Here is a 17,036-nt window from a genome sequence, read left to right as displayed (position 1 = left end):
AAGAATAAAAATAGGGATGAGAGGCCTCCGACAGAATTTGGAACTTGTAAAACTGGAGGCCTAAATAAAATCATGGTAAAAAAGAACACACAGTAATAAAAACATGCAACATTTTAAAACGCACACTGTGGACCCGGTGCCATGCAGGGAGCCCCAAGGAGGAGTCCCGGGTTCTCCCAGCGCCCCCAGCAGCGGCCCGGCGCGGTCCCTACTCCCTGACGTTCAGGCCCAAGGGGGTAAGTGTTTTTAGTTTGGCTATCCATCTACGCTCCGCCGCCGTCCTCTGTCTGTCCGACCAGCACGCCTTCATCTCCAGCCCAGTGATGAATGATGAGGTAATGGGGTGTGTTTGGAAATGTTCCACCAGTCTAGTGTTGGATGTACCTCTGTGTATGTTATAGAAATGTTGTTTGAGTCGAGTGAGTATTGTGTGCTTTGTACACTTAATACACTATCTATCCCGATCCATGACCCCAGTACATTTAATACACTATCTATCCAGATTCATAACCCCAGTACATTTAATACACTATCTATCCAGATTCATAACCTCAGTACATTTAATACACTATCTATCCAGATTCATAACCCCAGTACATTTAATACACTATCTATCCAGATTCATAACCTCAGTACATTTAATACACTATCTATCCAGATTCATAACCTCAGTACATTTAATACACTATCTATCCAGATTCATAACCCCAGTACATTTAATACACTATCTATCCAGATTCATAACCTCAGTACATTTAATACACTATCTATCCAGATTCATAACCTCAGTACATTTAATACACTATCTATTCTGATCCATGACCCTGCTTGTTTCAGTCAAGTTAAGGACTGTTTAAATCATCATCATGAATCTAATCAACATCAACATAATATAAAGCGACATGATTGTGTTTGTACAAGAATAATAAAGTGTTTGATACAAATATACTACAGAATTTACCAATAGAGAGATCACTAAAGATAGAAATGTAATAATTACTGATAACTGAGCGATTTATTGAGCATCACTGAAAACACACCTTTTTAAAATAGCTTTCATCATCAAACTCTCCTCATCTGAACAATTAATCTTTCTAACTGTAGAGGAAGCTCAATGCATAATATTTTTTATAACTGTAGAGGAAGCCAAAGATATGATATTGAGGATAATGAATTCCCTGTTGCATAAAAAAAAGTTTTGGAGTTAAAAAAAACAACAGAATGTGTGTGTGTGTGTGTGTGTGTGTGTGTGTGTGTGTGTGTGTGTGTGTGTGTGTGTGTGTGTGTGTGTGTGTCAATACAACTGACTCAGAGAGAATGAGATACCAGACTTCGTAAACCCAAACCCAGGGAGGAGGTCCTCCTGGGTGAAGGAGGTCCTGAAGGTGAGGATGTGTGTCAGTGTGTCTGAGGACCCTCCTCCACCTGGGGACACTCTGTAGAAGGACAGAGTGCCAGCAGGCCGGTCCAGATACACTCCTACTCTGTTAGAGCCAGCGGGGGGGAGACGGATGGAGGTTGGTATATTGTTGTGCTTGGCAGCGTAACGGTCATCATAACACTGAAGACTCCAGGACTTGTTGTTCGATCCAATCTCGCTGTCATCACCATCTCCTCTCCTTGTGATTCCTCTGTATGTCACTCCTATTCCAACACCTCCTTCCCACTCTACCTCCCAGTAACAGCGACCAGTCAGAGCCTCTCTTCCCAACACCTGGAGCCAGCCGTCAAATCTCTCTGGGTGATCAGGATACGGCTGCCGCTCTTTATCCCGCGTCCCCTTTCTGTTGTCCTCAGACAGAGAGAGTCCTCTGCAGGCTGTGTTTGGGTCCAGTGTGAGTTCACAGGCATCTGAGGGGAGAACAAGACACCGTTACCAGGGCCGGTTCTACACTGAATTGCGCCCTAGGAGAGACTCCGCCCGAGCGCCCGGGCTCATTCATGCAAATGAGCTGCTGCCCATTGACCAATCAGCTGTCAGAGTGAACCACAGCATGGAGGAGAAGTGATTGTTGCCGTTTGCGGACTCCCTGAGCTCTATATCTATATAATATAATAATAATAATAATAATACATTATATAATATATAGGTATCTATATAATATATCTAATATCAGGGCCAAAAGCTATGTGCGCCTCTGATGATATTATGAATCATAAAGACTGCGTCTGACGTCTCTGGTCCTTCCACAACAAGTAAAGACTCGTAGTGGGGGTTATCTTGGCCATGGTTCAGAAGAATTGGGGGAAAGGGACTTTGGCTTTGACTCTCTGAAGTCCGGATTGAACCGCGACATGGAGGAGAAAGGGATTGTGCTCCCGGAGCTGAGCTGCCGGACTGCCGCCGAAGCTCCCCCGCCGTACTCCCGGAGCGGGGCTGCCGGACTGCCGCCGGAGTTCTGGCGGCAGTCCGGGAGCTCCGGCGGGGGAGCTTCTCCCTGCCAGGCGGTCACATCTATTTCTGTATGGAATCTCCCTGCTTCTGAAATGCGCGAACATCTCCGCCCAGCGCTCGTCCGCTGGTCCAGGTCCACAAAATCGTATCTATGCTCTGATTGGAGGGGGGTGGGGAAGTGGGTGGTAATATGCAAATGTACCCCCCCCCCCCTCCTGCGTAGGAGGGGGCGCCGAAACTGACTCGCTCGTTTGGTAACTGTAGGCGGGGTACTTTCAGAAATGCATATCTCACTCAAAAAAGCATGTACAGACTTATTTCAAAGTTTGTATGCGTGTGGCAGCACCAGAGACCCAAAACAACAGCCCAAATCCCAGGAAAAGTGTTGTTTTCATAATATGTCCCCTTTAACACACTCACTGTTAGAGTAGCACTACTAATAACATGCGGTATGGTAGCGTTTAAATAGCGGCTATTGTGACCGTACTGCGACACTATGAGGGGCTGTTCCGTTATTATAGGGCAGACTAAAGGGCTCTTTATGGTTCCACGTCGACGCAACGACCCCGCAGACGCTTCCACGCAGTCCTGAACCTTTCTGGTCCTGCGTCGGGTTTTAGTGAGCGGACCAATCACAGCTGTTGCGGCTTCCAAACGCAAACCTTTTAGCCGCTGAGAGTATATGAGGTTTGGGTCCTCAGGTACGTAAGGGACGTAAGGGGTCCGTCACCCCCTTGCGTTGCGTGAACGTGGGACCATAACCAGCCCTTAACAGTCCTCCGCTCTCTGTTCCCTACAGGCTGCTTGTTCCCGCCGCCGTCCTGATTGTGGGCGGGGCATCGGATATTGTCGTTATTATTATATCCTACCTTATCTCCTAAACAATGTAAGACCTTCCTTGTGTTTCCCTGAATGAAAAGCACTCGGGGCGTCCTGTCTGGGCCTTAGATCTACTAAAGCACTGGTCCTGTCTGGGCCTTAGATCTACTAAAGCACTGGTCCTGTCTGGGCCTTAGATCTACTAAAGCACTGGTCCTGTCTGGGCCTTAGATCTACTAAATGGGATGGGAGGGGGGGGGGGGTCCTCGCTGGGCGGCCCTCACACGTAGCATCGGAGCTACAAATCATATCGGGTTAAAAATCATTTTGGCGGGTGTTCATAAAAACTTACTTTACGCCAGTTTGGCCGGTGATGCATGAGGTAATCTCAGAGCCACTCTACACGGCATTTCAGAATGTTTGTAAACAATAGCCGTAAGGACACTTCAGAATGTTAGTAAACAATAGCCGTAAGGATACTTCAGAATGTTAGTAAACAATAGCCGTAAGGACACTTCAGAATGTTTGTAAACAATAGCCGTAAGGACACTTCAGAATGTTAGTAAACAATAGCCGTAAGGACACTTCAGAATGTTAGTAAACAATAGCCGTGAGGACACTTCAGAATGTTAGTAAACAATAGCCGTGAGGACACTTCAGAATGTTAGTAAACAATAGCCGTGAGGACACTTCAGAATGTTAGTAAATAATAGCCGTGAGGACACTTCAGAATGTTAGTAAAAAATAGCCGTGAGGACACTTCAGAATGTTTGTAAACAATAGCCGTGAGGACACTTCAGAATGTTAGTAAACAATAGCCGTGAGGACACTTCAGAATGTTAGTAAACAATAGCCGTAAGGACACTTCAGAATGTTAGTAAACAATAGCCGTAAGGACACTTCAGAATGTTAGTAAACAATAGCCGTAAGGACACTTCAGAATGTTAGTAAACAATAGCCGTAAGGACACTTCAGAATGTTAGTAAACAATAGCCGTAAGGACACTTCAGAATGTTAGTAAACAATAGCCGTAAGGACACTTCAGAATGTTAGTAAACAATAGCCGTAAGGACACTTCAGAATGTTAGTAAACAATAGCCGTAAGGACACTTCAGAATGTTAGTAAACAATAGCCGTAAGGACACTTCCGGGTGGCAGAATGCGAGCGGCTGCCACTGACCTGAAGCCATCCAGCCGGCTACTGTGAACATAGTTACATAGATAAAACCATTGTTGATCTGAAGTTGAAACGATGACGTAAACAATATTAATATAATATAATATAAGTTACATTTATATATATTAATGAGACTTCCTGTAGCACCCCGCAAGAAGAAAGCGATTCAAGCCATTGACTCTGTTTTCTGGATCGCTCTGCCCTGGTCAAATGACATGGAAGGGTTTGTTTACTAGTGGTGCCATCGGAGAACGCTTCGGCTTTTGCCACCCGGAAGAACGAATTGTGACGTCATGGTGAATTGTCGTACTGTTCTCGCTCCCTGGGCAGTACTGACTACATTTCCCATGAGCACTGTCGTGATGCTACGTGATGTTGTGTGGGGCGCGCCCCACTGGTGGGGAATAGAGACGTGCAGGTGGGGCGCGACAAACGGGAGGAAGTGTCACTGAAAACTCCATGTTTCTTATGGTAAGAGCGAAAGCTTGACAGTAGGGCTGGGCGATATGGGCCAAAAGTCATATCTCCTATTTTCAAGCAGAATGTCGATATAAGATATATATCAATATTTGTTCATGCAATAAAATAGGTGCCGTCGCCGCGCTCCAACTGGTCGTTCTATATCGGGGGCGCCGCGTCGCTGTGCTCGTTAACCTGCCTTGCCGATTGCAACTCAATCCTAAATTTGGGTGTAGGCCAGGGTAGCTAAACATTTTAAAATGAGTCAGTCAAAAACAGTCGGAGCAAGATGTTGCAAATGCATGTTTCGCGCTGAAGGGGATTTAAAAAAGTGAGGCGAGTGGTGGAAGAGCGGGGCCGGGGCAGAGTGTGTGTGAGCCAGAGGCAGAGCGGAGTGGAGAGAGATGAGCAGAGCAGAGTCCTGCACGCCTCTTATTTGCAAACCCGCACCCGTCCTTACCCGCAAAACTTAAAACCACATCCGACCCGTGTTCCGACAGTAGCGCAAATGACATTCCGCACCCACCAGACCCGCTATAAATTGATACCAACGCCCGACCCGCACCAAAAGGAAAATCAGACACATAAGATGGAACGCCGGGGAATTACACTAGTGGTGTTTGGCGTGGTGCTTTAGATTGCCGTGCAAAAAAGCACATCATCCACTGTGGACGGTTTTAGTTGACTCCTCCGCTCCTGAATAGGCATCAAATCCAGCACCGGAGAAGTCTCGCTCTTTTTTCTTTTTTCTTTCAGCACTTTTATTTTCTCTATTGTTGAACTTGATGTTATTTGATGCTATTTAGTTAGAATTTAGATACAACATGATGTAACTTGATGTTACTTCAATAAGTTTGGAAATGTTAAGCTTGGCGTATTTCATTAGCATTGTGTTGGGGCGATGGGGGCAGGTGGGGCTTGAAAATCCCCCCTTGTCCAAAGTGGGGGAGACCGAAAAAGTTTGAGAACCACTGCGTCAAACTAAACGCGGCGGTGGTTGGTTGGACAGACGTCTGGGGGCGAGAAGGGGAAGGAGGCAGGGGATGAGATTGAGAATATCAACAACAAATATCAACAAAAAATTTGGCTAGTGGAAATTCTGATTGGCTGGTAACTTTAGAAAGTTACCAGCCCAATCGGCTGGTAATCAAAAAAGTTAATTTCGAACCCTGCACACGGGGGTCAAACTCGCACACATTTCAGCCCTCGTACGGCTGGCCGCTCACGGTTACTATTTCTTAATGCTGCGTAACATTCACTAGGAAGCAAATATCAAACGAGAACGAAATATAGATTATTCTAGAATATAATTATTATACATCAACCGTTTGATGAAGGTGAAGTCCACCATCATCTTCATTCCCAGGATGATTTGACCGACGTCACCTCCTGCTGTGTGGATGGACTTTCCATCTCTATAGTTAGTGTGTGTTGAGATGAATCAAACTAAACAGACACTTACACTTCTTTAGAGCTGGTTTCATCCTCCACTCTCCACCGTGCTCCACACTGGGGAGACAAAGAGAGCAGCATGTTGTCTTTAGACAGGGAAACATTATTCACATGTTAACAAAGAGAGAGCAGAATGTTGTCTTTAGACAGGGAAACATTATTCACATGTTAACAAAGAGAGAGCAGCATGTTGTCTTTAGACAGGGAAACATTATTCACATGTTAACAAAGAGAGAGCAGCATGTTGTCTCCAAAAACTGAAACATTAACACAACTGTTGTTTCTAAATGAGAGCACATTATCTAGTAATATAAAACGGGTGGCTTAAATCAAGCAATCTGATTGGTTCCCAACAACTATATTGAGCGTATACACACAGCTATGACGCCCGTTCAGTTTACAGAGTTCAGTATCACTCCACGCCTAACTTGAACTGTTGTTTATTTATATATAAAAGCAATAGCATAGTTCACTGAAGCCTAAAAATATGTTGATTACTGGAGAGGGTGGAAATGTTGTAAAGCAATAGGCACACGGTGAGTGAACTCGATAGAAGGCTAAATTGCCGGTGAACCGAGCTACCGTCTCTAGCCTTCTCTCTGAAGGACGCTACAGTGTGTTGCATAGCAACCGCTGTACACTTTGCAGGCAGCCAGGAGGGACTACTTTTTTGTATTCGTTAAAAAAAATGCTTTTCCGACTTTCTCGCTTTTTCAAAATTGAGGGTCTCTATGACTTTCATTCATTCACCGTTTTCTAAAAGCAATAGATCATGACAGGCTGTGTGTTCTCATTATACCACAGTAAAGGGGCGTTGTCCCCTTTACTGTGGTATAATGAGCGATCAGTGGAACGGTAACATGTTCCACTGATCCTTGTAGGAGACATTGTCCCTGAGTGGTGAGCTGTCCTCTCCATACCTGAGAGTGTCCAGTCTCCAGTGTGGGTCCTCCAGTCCAGCAGAGAGCAGTGCAGCTCCTGAGTCTCCTGGGTGATTGTAGCTCAGGTCCAGCTCTCTCAGATGGGAGGGGTTGGAGCTCAGAGCTGAGGCCAGAGAAGCACAGCCTTCCTGTGTGACCAGGCAGCCAGACACCCTACACACACACACACACACACACACACACACACACACACATCACATCCAAGCAACTCATAGGAACGAGGTCTTAAAGAGGACATATTATGGTGTTTTCTCAACAAGTAAACATAGCATATGAGTTCAGGAAAACATGTTTTTGAAGCTGTTTGCTGGAAATAGCTTCTGGGAAACAAAATCTCTCCTACCGCTATTCCCCTCTGTTTCAGTCCCTTCACAATGTGCTGTTTCTGGTGTTTGTAGCGTTCATGCAAATGAGCTGCTGAACCATGAATGTTGAACTATTGTGTAAAAATGTCTTGATAACAAGGAACAGACCAGTGTAAATGTTTTGGTGAGAGTCAACAGCTATTCAGTCTATGGTCAGAACGTCCAAAGTAATTCCTCAACAATCCAAAAATATAACAAAGAACTTGAAATCTGTCAAATGTCTTCTGATATGGAACATTGTGGCGTAACTCTTTGCACATTATGTAAAACTGTCATTTTAATTATTAACACATTTCATACAACAATTAGTTTAATTGTTTTTGCACCTTGACTAAAACTGACCTTAGAGTTTCCAGTGTACAGTGTGGACTCCCCAGTCCAGCAGAGAGCAGCTTCACTCCTGAATCCTGCAGATCATTGGTACTCAGGTCCAGCTCTCTCAGACTAGAGGAGTTGGAGCTGAGAACTGAGGCCAGAGCTTCACAGCATCTCTCTGACAGATGGCAGCCAGTCAGCCTTTAAACAATATGCAGTTGTTAATTAGTTGTTAATTATACATAAATTATACATCTATAATGTTTTATAAATAATGAAACAACTGGAAAACGTGTCTTCAAAGAAACTTTTTAAGAAGAGTCTGTTATTCTACTTTAGGGCTCTACACTCACACAAACAGACAGGAACATGTTACTCTTCAGAACATTTTTAACAGACAGTTAAACTACTGTCTATTAAAAATATTCACACAACTGACCCTAGTTGAATATGTAATTTAAGTAATTCATACAATCATCGCTAGATCATTGTTTCACAATTAACAGTCAGTACCTCGTCCCTGGTCCCTCCTAGTGTCTACATTGTTGAGTCCTTGTGCTCCGTCGCTCGCCCTAACAATCTCCTCCCTGTACAGTGTCACCGACCCCTCCCCTGTCTGACTACCCTCCTGTCACCGACCCCTCCCCTGTCTGACTACCCTCCTGTCACCGACCCCTCCCCTGTCTGACTACCCTCCTGTCACCGACCCCTCCCCTGTCTGACTACCCTCCTGTCACCGACCCCTCCCCTGTCTGACTACCCTCCAGCCTTCAAGCCCCAAGTCCCTCCTTTACGTATTTGTGTCCCTCAGTAAAGACCCTTTGATTTACTGTCTGTCAGCCTCACTCTGTGTGAGCATTTGGGTCCACTCGCTCTACTTCCCCTTAACAGCTGCTCAGACGGAGCTTCACAGAGGAGGGGGGTGCCCCTCGGTCGTGACGTCAGACTTCCTCGGTAAAGGTCTGACGTCACGTAAAGAACGCCACCTGCGTTCAGCAGAGTGGAACGTTCACGGCGTGTTTTGGGGAGAATGGCAAAAACATAGGATTTGACCCCTTTTCTCTCTGAATTGGGGACTTTTTTCAGTAACAGAGATACAATGGCAAGGATTACTATATTGAAGATCATATAAAACATATTAAGACTCGTTAAATAACAAAAACAGCACATTTATTTTTGCCATGAAATCTTATCTCAGAATTCTGAGATAATTAACACAGTAATTCAGAAAAACAAGAACAGAATTCATTTTCTCAAGTGAATTTCCAAGTATGTTAGGTGGCATGCATACAATGATTACGTCTAGGCTTGTGACAACTACTACACTATTTAAGAATCAGCTGAATGTCTGCTGATAGTAAAATGTTATTATGCACATTAAGTAAACTGACCTGAGAGTTTGCAGTGTACAGTGTGGACTCCCCAGTCCAGCAGAGAGCAGCTTCACTCCTGAATCCTGCAGTTCATTGGTACTCAGGTCCAGCTCTCTCAGACTAGAGGAGTTGGAGCTGAGAACTGAGGCCAGAGCTTTACAGCATCTCTTTGACAGATGGCAGCCAGTCAGCCTTTAAACAATATGCAGTTGTTTTAATTATACATCAATTATACATCTATAATGTTTTATGAATGATGAAACAACTGGAAAACGTGTCTTCAAAGAAACTTTTTAAGAAGAGTCTGTTATTCTACTTTAGGGCTCTACACTCACACAAACAGACAGGAACATGTTACTCTTCAGAACATTTCTAACAGACAGTTAAACTACTGTCTATTAAAAATATTCACACAACTAACCCTAGTTTAATATGTAATTTAAGACATTTTAAATGTATACAATCATCGCTAGATCGTTGTTTCACACTAACAGTCAGTACCTCGTCCCTGGTCCCTCCTAGTGTCTACATTGTTGAGTCCTTGTGCTCCGTCACTCGCCCTAACAATCTCCTCCCTGTACAGAGTCACCGATCCCTCCCCTGTCTGACTACCCTCCTGTCACCGACCCCTCCCCTGTCTGACTACCCTCCTGTCACCGACCCCTCCCCTGTCTGACTACCCTCCTGTCACCGACCCCTCCCCTGTCTGACTACCCTCCTGTCACCGACCCCTCCCCTGTCTGACTACCCTCCTGTCACCGACCCCTCCCCTGTCTAACTACCCTCCTGTCACCGACCCCTCCCCTGTCTGACTACCCTCCAGCCTTCAAGCCCCAAGTCCCTCCTTTACATATTTGTGTCCCTCAGTAAAGACCCTTTGATTTACTGTCTGTCAGCCTCACTCTGTGTGAGCATTTGGGTCCACTCGCTCTACTTCCCCTTAACAGCTGCTCAGACGGAGCTTCACAGAGGAGGGGGGTGCCCCTCGGTCGTGACGTCAGACTTCCTCGGTAAAGGTCTGACGTCACGTAAAGAACGCCACCTGGGTTCAGCAGGGTGGAACGTTCACGGCGTGTTTTGGGGAGAATGGCAAAAACATAGGATTTGACCCCTTTTCTCTCTGAATTGGGGACTTTTTTCAGTAACAGAGATACAATGGCAAGGATTACTATATTGAAGATCATATGAAACATATTAAAACTTGTTAAACACAAAAACAGCACATTTACTTTTGCCATGAAATCTTGTCTCAGAATTCTGAGATAATGAACACAGTAATTCAGAAAAAAAGAGCGGATTATTATTCCATAAAAACTCAGAATTCAGAGTTAATTATGTCACTAATTCAGAAAAACAAGAACAGAATTCATTTTCTCAAGTGAATTTCCAAGTATGTTAGGTGGCATACATACAATGATTACGTCTAGGCTTGTGACAACTACTACACTATTTAAGTATCAGCTGAATGTCTGCCGATGGTAAAATGTTATTATACACTTTAAGTAAACTGACCTGAGAGTTTCCAGTGTACAGTGTGGACTCCCCAGTCCAGCAGAGAGCAGCTTCACTCCTGAATCCTGCAGATCATTGGTACTCAGGTCCAGCTCTCTCAGACTAGAGGAGTTGGAGCTGAGAACTGAGGCCAGAGCTTCACAGCATCTCTCTGACAGATGGCAGCCAGTCAGCCTTCACACACAATAAAGTGAAAAAAAAAAAAGGTAACAGATATAAATCAAACATAATTTATTGTTTTTTATGAAATGATTAAATAATAAAAGTTTAACTTGCTTAAACTTTTGGAATGTGAATCCAAAGTTAAAATGTGTCTGATAAATGTTATCCGTGCATAAAATGTGTCTTCAGAGAACCCTTTTATGCTGGTTCTGTTATTCTACTTTACTAATTATAAACTATCACTTTCTTGTTACAGTCATTAGTAGATGGCATATGTAATGTACAGTTTGCACATTATGTGAAACTGACCTGAGAGTGTCCAGTGTACAGTGTGGACTCCCCAGTCCAGCAGAGAGCAGCTTCACTCCTGAATCCTGCAGATCATTGGTACTCAGGTCCAGCTCTCTCAGACTAGAGGAGTTAGAGCTGAGAACTGAGGCCAGATCTTCACAGCATCTCTCTGACAGAAGACAGCCACTCAGCCTTCACACAAACAGACAGAAACATGTTAAACTGTTTTAATTCATACATGAACAAAGTAACTGTCTCTAAATACTCAGCAACACTATACTTAGATTAAATTTTATGGTATTGTAATACAAGTTCTTAGAGCACCTACAAAGATGTTTTGTATATTATAATAACTTGTATATTGTAATATTATGTATATTGTGTTGTGCGTATTGTAAAACATGTTATAAGTGAACCTACAAAGCTGTTTTGGAGGCTTTGACCACTGGCAGCAGCCTCAGAAGACCCTCCTCTGAAGCAGAGTATTTCTTCAGGTCAAACACGTCCAGCTCCTCTTCTGATGTCAGTAAGATGAAGACCAGAGCTGACCATTGAGCATTCGAGAGAGATTTTCTGGAGAGACTTCCTGATGTCAGGTACTGTTGGATCTCCACTACTAGAGAACGGTCGTTCAGCTCATTCAAACAGTGGAACAGATTGATGCTTCGCTCTGGAGAGAGATCTCCCTTTATCCTCTTCTTGATGTAAGACACTGAATTCTGATTGGTCTGTGAGCTACCTCTTGTCGGTCGCAGCAGACCTCGTAGGAGACTCTGATTGGTCTTCAGAGAGAGGCCCAGGAGGAAGCGGAGGAATAAGTCCAGGTGTCCGTTCTCACTCTGTAAGGCCTTGTCCACAGCACTCTGGTAGAGGAGATCAGATTTCTTTATAATAAGAGTAGACCACCTGGATGGTTGATCTTCTGAGAGCAGATTGACACCAGTGTCGATGAAGGACAGCAAGACATAAAGGGCAGCCAGAAACTCCTGGATGCTCAGATGGACAAAGCAAAACACCCTGTCCTGGTACAGCCCACACTCCTCTTTAAAGATCTGGGTGAACACTCCTGTGTACTCTGAGGCTGCTCTGATATCGATGCCACACTCTGACAGGTCTGCCTCATAGAAGATCAGGTTTCCTTTCTCCAGCTGGTTAAAAGCCAGTTTTCCCAGAGAAACAATGATCTTCCTGCACTCTGAACTACAGTGTGAATCTGTATCAGCTCTCCCATGATACTTCATGTCCCCCTGTATGTACTGAACCCTCAGGAAGTGGATGTACATTTGAGTCACAGTCTTGGGCATAACTTCCTTTCCCCGGGTTAATTTGAATAAGTCCTCCAGAACTCTAGCCGTGATCCAACAGAAGACTGGGATGTGACACATGATGTAGAGGCTTCGTGAGTTCTTGACGTGGAAGATGATTTTGCTGGCCAGCTTCTCGTCTCTGAATCTCTTCCTGAAGTACACCTCCTTCTGTGGGTCGGTGAACCCTCTCACCTCTGTCACCATGTCAACACACTCAGCAGGGATCTGATTGGCTGCCGCAGGGCGTGTGGTTATCCAGATGCGAGCAGAGGGAAGCAGGTCGCCCCTGATGAGGTTTGTCAGCAGCATGTCCACCGAGGTGGACTCTGTGACATCAGTACAGATCGGGTTGTTCTGGAAGTCCAGAGGAAGTCGACACTCATCCAGACCATCCAAGATGAAGACAACTTGGAACCGGTCGTATCTGCAGATTCCTGTTTTTTTGGTCTCAATAAAGAAGTGATGAAGAAGTTCCACCACGCTAAACTTTTTTTCTCTCAGTAAATTCAGCTCTCTGAAAGTGAGGGGAAATATGAAGTGTATGTCGTGGTTGGTTTTGCCTTCAGCCCAGTCCAGAGTGAACTTGTGTGTTAAGATGGTTTTACCAATGCCGGCCACTCCAGTTGTCATTATTGTCCTGATTGGTTGATCCTTTCCTGGTAAGGGTTTAAAGATGTCTTCACATCTGATTGGTGTTTCCTCTCTGGCTGGTTTCCTGGAAGCTGTTTCAATCAGTCTGACCTCATGTTCCTTGTTGACCTCTCCACTGCCTCCCTCTGTGATGTAGAGCTCTGTGTAGATCTCATTCAGAGGTCTTGACTCTCCTGCTTTAGCGATTCCCTCAAACACACACTGGGTCTTCTCCTTCAGATGAGACTTGATCTTATGTTGGCACTCAGCAGCAACACTTTCTACATTAGAAAACAAAATAATTGATGTATCGAATTAGTACTCCTGCTTTTTTACTCTTAGTGCCCTGTTTAAAAATAATGATCATAAATCTAAATCTGTTTTCAAAATAAGAGTATCTTACTCCTCAGTGTGTCAGCCAGCTCCTCCAGCTTCAACTCCTTCATGCAGAGCAGTGTGATGTCTTCCACTCCCTCTCTGGCGCGCCTCCTCTGCTCCTCTTCCTCACCATCCACCTCCTCCTCCTCCTCCCTCTGGCTCTCTGAGCATTGTGGGTAATCTGGGAAGAGAACCCTCCAGAGCTTCTCCACCTCCTTGTCTAGAAAAGCGTGTGCGTTCTCCTTGATCCGCTGGAACAGAACAAACATCAATGAGAACTTTACTGTGAACTAACTGAGGACATCAGAAGCGTCTGTCCTGGATTCACGTCCTGCTGGTCTGAAGAGGGAAGCCTGGAGACTGTTAGCTCCAGACCGTTAGCTCCAGACTGTTAGCTCCAGGAGAGATGTTGTTCACATGTCATTCATGACTGAACTCAGTGTTGTACATTTACACACCTTCAACTCTGTGTGCTGCTGCTGTACAGACGGACCACTGGGAACCTTTGACCTCCTCTGGTGTCTGTGGAGAACACACACACACACACACACACACACACACACACACACACACACACACACACAAATAACAGTTATCTTGGTTGAGATGAGATTACTGATTATTGTGGAGATGTTTGGATCAAATACACAAATGCACAGGCTATAAAATAATTTGTTAAAAAACATTTCTCCTAACTCGTTCCTTTATTTATATATATGAAATAGTATCATTCAATAACTAATAATTTTCTTACATAGAATTTCATAGGCGATACACGTGGAATACTAATTTAGAATGACCGTATTGACCTGATTATAGGATGAGTTTTTTTCCCTGGAATTGCGTCTGACAAAGTGTGGTTGTCTTGTGTCCGAGGTCTAGACTTTTAAAAGTCGATCTACATTCTGTCTTCCTGGTGATAAGGCAAGGCAAGGCAACTTTATTTATATAGCACTTTTCATACACAAGGCAGACTCAAAGTGCTTCACATATAAACATTGTCATACAATAAAATAAAATAATAGATAAGTAAAAAGTAAAATAGATAAAAAATAATGGCAAAACATAAAAAACATTTTAGAAAGGCAGAGTTTTAAAAATTGCATTTTAGAAAGTGAGAAAATAAAGGCAAAGTTACTAATAAAATAAAAAATAGAAGCATTGTAGATTTAAGATTTAGCAGAAAGCTAAAGCAAACATAAAAGTCTTCAGTCTTGTTTTAAAAGCTGTCAGAGTTGGGGCAAGTCTTAAATCCTCAGGGAGTTTATTCCAGCTATTTGTTGCATAGTAACTAAATCCTGCTTCCCCATGTTTCGTGTTGACTCTGGGGATAATTAACCTATTGGTCTCAGAGGATCTTAGTGGCCTGGTGTGTGAGCAAGGTTTGGGGAGAACGACACAACTTGTCACAATGAAACTTGTTTCCACTCAAAAGGTGTTTTTTTTTCACTTTGGATGGAAACGTGTCACTAAGCTTGTCAATGGTTGCATGATTATATATTTTTAAACCTCACACCGCACCAGTAGCACACAGTAGCAGACGGCTTCCTGCCGTCACTGCAGATGGCTTAAGTTCCACACACTTCCTGTTAAGGCTGAACGATTAATCAAATTCAAATTGAAATCGCGATGTAATAGAACGTGATATGCAAATCGCAAAGGCTGTGATTAAAAAAAACACAAAACTTTTTTTTGGTGGGTGATTTGTTACCGTTACTGACTGGAGATCAGTCAGATTCATATTTATTTTTCTTTTACCATTCAATAGTTAAATAAAGATGTTATATAATCAACTCATCTCAACACATCGGCCTGGCCTAAAGGAAAGAGCAGTTTATATGTTGACTGCTTCCAATGTTGTGTTGGGTCATACTACAGAATGATTTATTGCTTTTTTAGTGAATAACACAGAACATAAGGAACTTAATAAATTTAAAAAAAATCGCATATTAAATCGCAATCACAATTAGATGATTTCCCCAAATGGTTCAGCCCTACTTCCTGTCCTATGAACTCTTGGGTTGGGTGGTCTTAGTGGAGGTTATTTTCTCACAGTGTCTGTCTGGGCGCACCCCTCCACATCTCTCCTCTCTGGGAGTGGACGGACAGTAGAGCATCCTGGATGTTCTGATCTGAACAAGGTTGTGTTTTAATTATCATGATTTTTCAAATCAAATGATTTTTTTTTTTTTTTATAAAAAAACGATTTCACCAAAAATAAGTCTTTAAAAAGTGGGGGCTGTCTTGTAATCAAGGTGGTCTAATACTCAGGTCTGTACGGTACTTTAGGCTTTTATCTGTGAGGAACTTGGATTAGAGCCGCTGCTCCTCTGCCTAGAAAGGAGTCAGTTGAGGTGGTTCATCTGGTAAGGATGCCCACTGGGCGCCTCCCTAGGGAGGGGTTCCAGGCACCACCAGTAGGGAGGAGACCTCGGGGAAGACCCAGGACTAGGTGGAGGGATTATATCTCAACACTGGCCTGGGAACGCCTCGGGATCCCCCCGTCAGGACTGGTCAATGTGGCCCGGGAAAGGGAAGTCTGGGGCCCCCTGCTGGAGCTGCTGCCCCCGCGACCCGACCCCAGATAAGCGGATTGACGACGAGGATGAGAATGAGGAAAGTGAGTGAGCTGGAGGTACGAGGAGCAGGGTCCTCTTGCTGAAAGACGTCAACTCCAGTAGTACTCAGGCTGAAGAACAACTGATCCATATTCTGATGACAAGCCGGGGGAGAAACAGTTCTGATGAACTCAGATATGGGTCAGATATCAAGTGGTCTGTTTCATCGTCTGTTTGAAACTCCTACCTCTCCTCTCTGGAGGGGCGTCCATCTTTAAAGTTAGGAGGACGATTCATAGAGCGGTCACTCTTCATGGAGACACAGCTGGGTCCAGAGGAGTCTGCTCCCTCCTGCTGCTCTGGGCTTCAATACACACACACACACACACACACACACACACCAGTTATCTTGGTTGAGATGAGATTACTGATTATTGTGGAGATGTTTGGATCAAATACACAAATGCACAGGCTATAAAATAATTTGTTAAAAAACATTTCTCCTAACTCGTTCCTTTATTTATATATATGAAATAGTATCATTCAATAACTAATAATTTTCTTACATAGAATTTCATAGGCAATACACGGGGAATACTAATTTAGAATGACCGTATTGACCTGATTATAGGATGAGTTTTTTTCCCTGGAATTGCGTCTGACAAAGTGTGGTTGTCTTGTGTCCGAGGTCTAGACTTTTTCGTCTTCCTGGTGATAAGGCAAGGCAAGGCAACTTTATTTATATAGCACTTTTCATACACAAGGCAGACTCAAAGTGCTTCACATATAAACATTGTCATACAATAAAAGAAAATAATAGATAAGTAAAAAGTAAAATAGATAAAAAATAATGGCAAAACATAAAAAACATTTTAGAAAGGCAGAGTTTTAAAAATGGCATT

General features: G+C 43.8%; 2 protein-coding genes across 2 annotated transcripts in view; both read right to left on the bottom strand.

The window, feature by feature from the left end:
- Positions 1 to 17,036, bottom strand: part of LOC311350625 (uncharacterized protein) — a gene marked incomplete at both ends in the record, with an annotated part of 53,991 nt that overhangs the window by 14,100 nt on the left and 22,855 nt on the right. The window lies entirely within an intron of this gene.
- Positions 802 to 15,693, bottom strand: LOC311350074 (NLR family CARD domain-containing protein 3-like; the record flags this gene model as incomplete). The annotated part of the gene is made up of 9 exons (XM_084470112.1): positions 802 to 1,851; positions 6,313 to 6,359; positions 7,223 to 7,396; positions 7,951 to 8,124; positions 9,315 to 9,488; positions 10,809 to 10,982; positions 11,280 to 11,453; positions 11,682 to 13,479; positions 15,591 to 15,693. The coding sequence occupies 9 exons, from the start codon at positions 15,691 to 15,693 to the stop codon at positions 1,295 to 1,297; spliced, it is 3,375 nt and encodes a 1,124-aa protein (XP_084326238.1). The 3' UTR covers positions 802 to 1,294.

The sequence above is a fragment of the Micromesistius poutassou genome (genome assembly GCF_964030765.1).
Source record: "Micromesistius poutassou genome assembly, chromosome: 7".
Lineage (NCBI taxonomy): Eukaryota > Metazoa > Chordata > Actinopteri > Gadiformes > Gadidae > Micromesistius > Micromesistius poutassou.
Note: the sequence above shows the minus strand (reverse complement) of the source record. Positions and strands in the feature narration are given on the sequence as shown.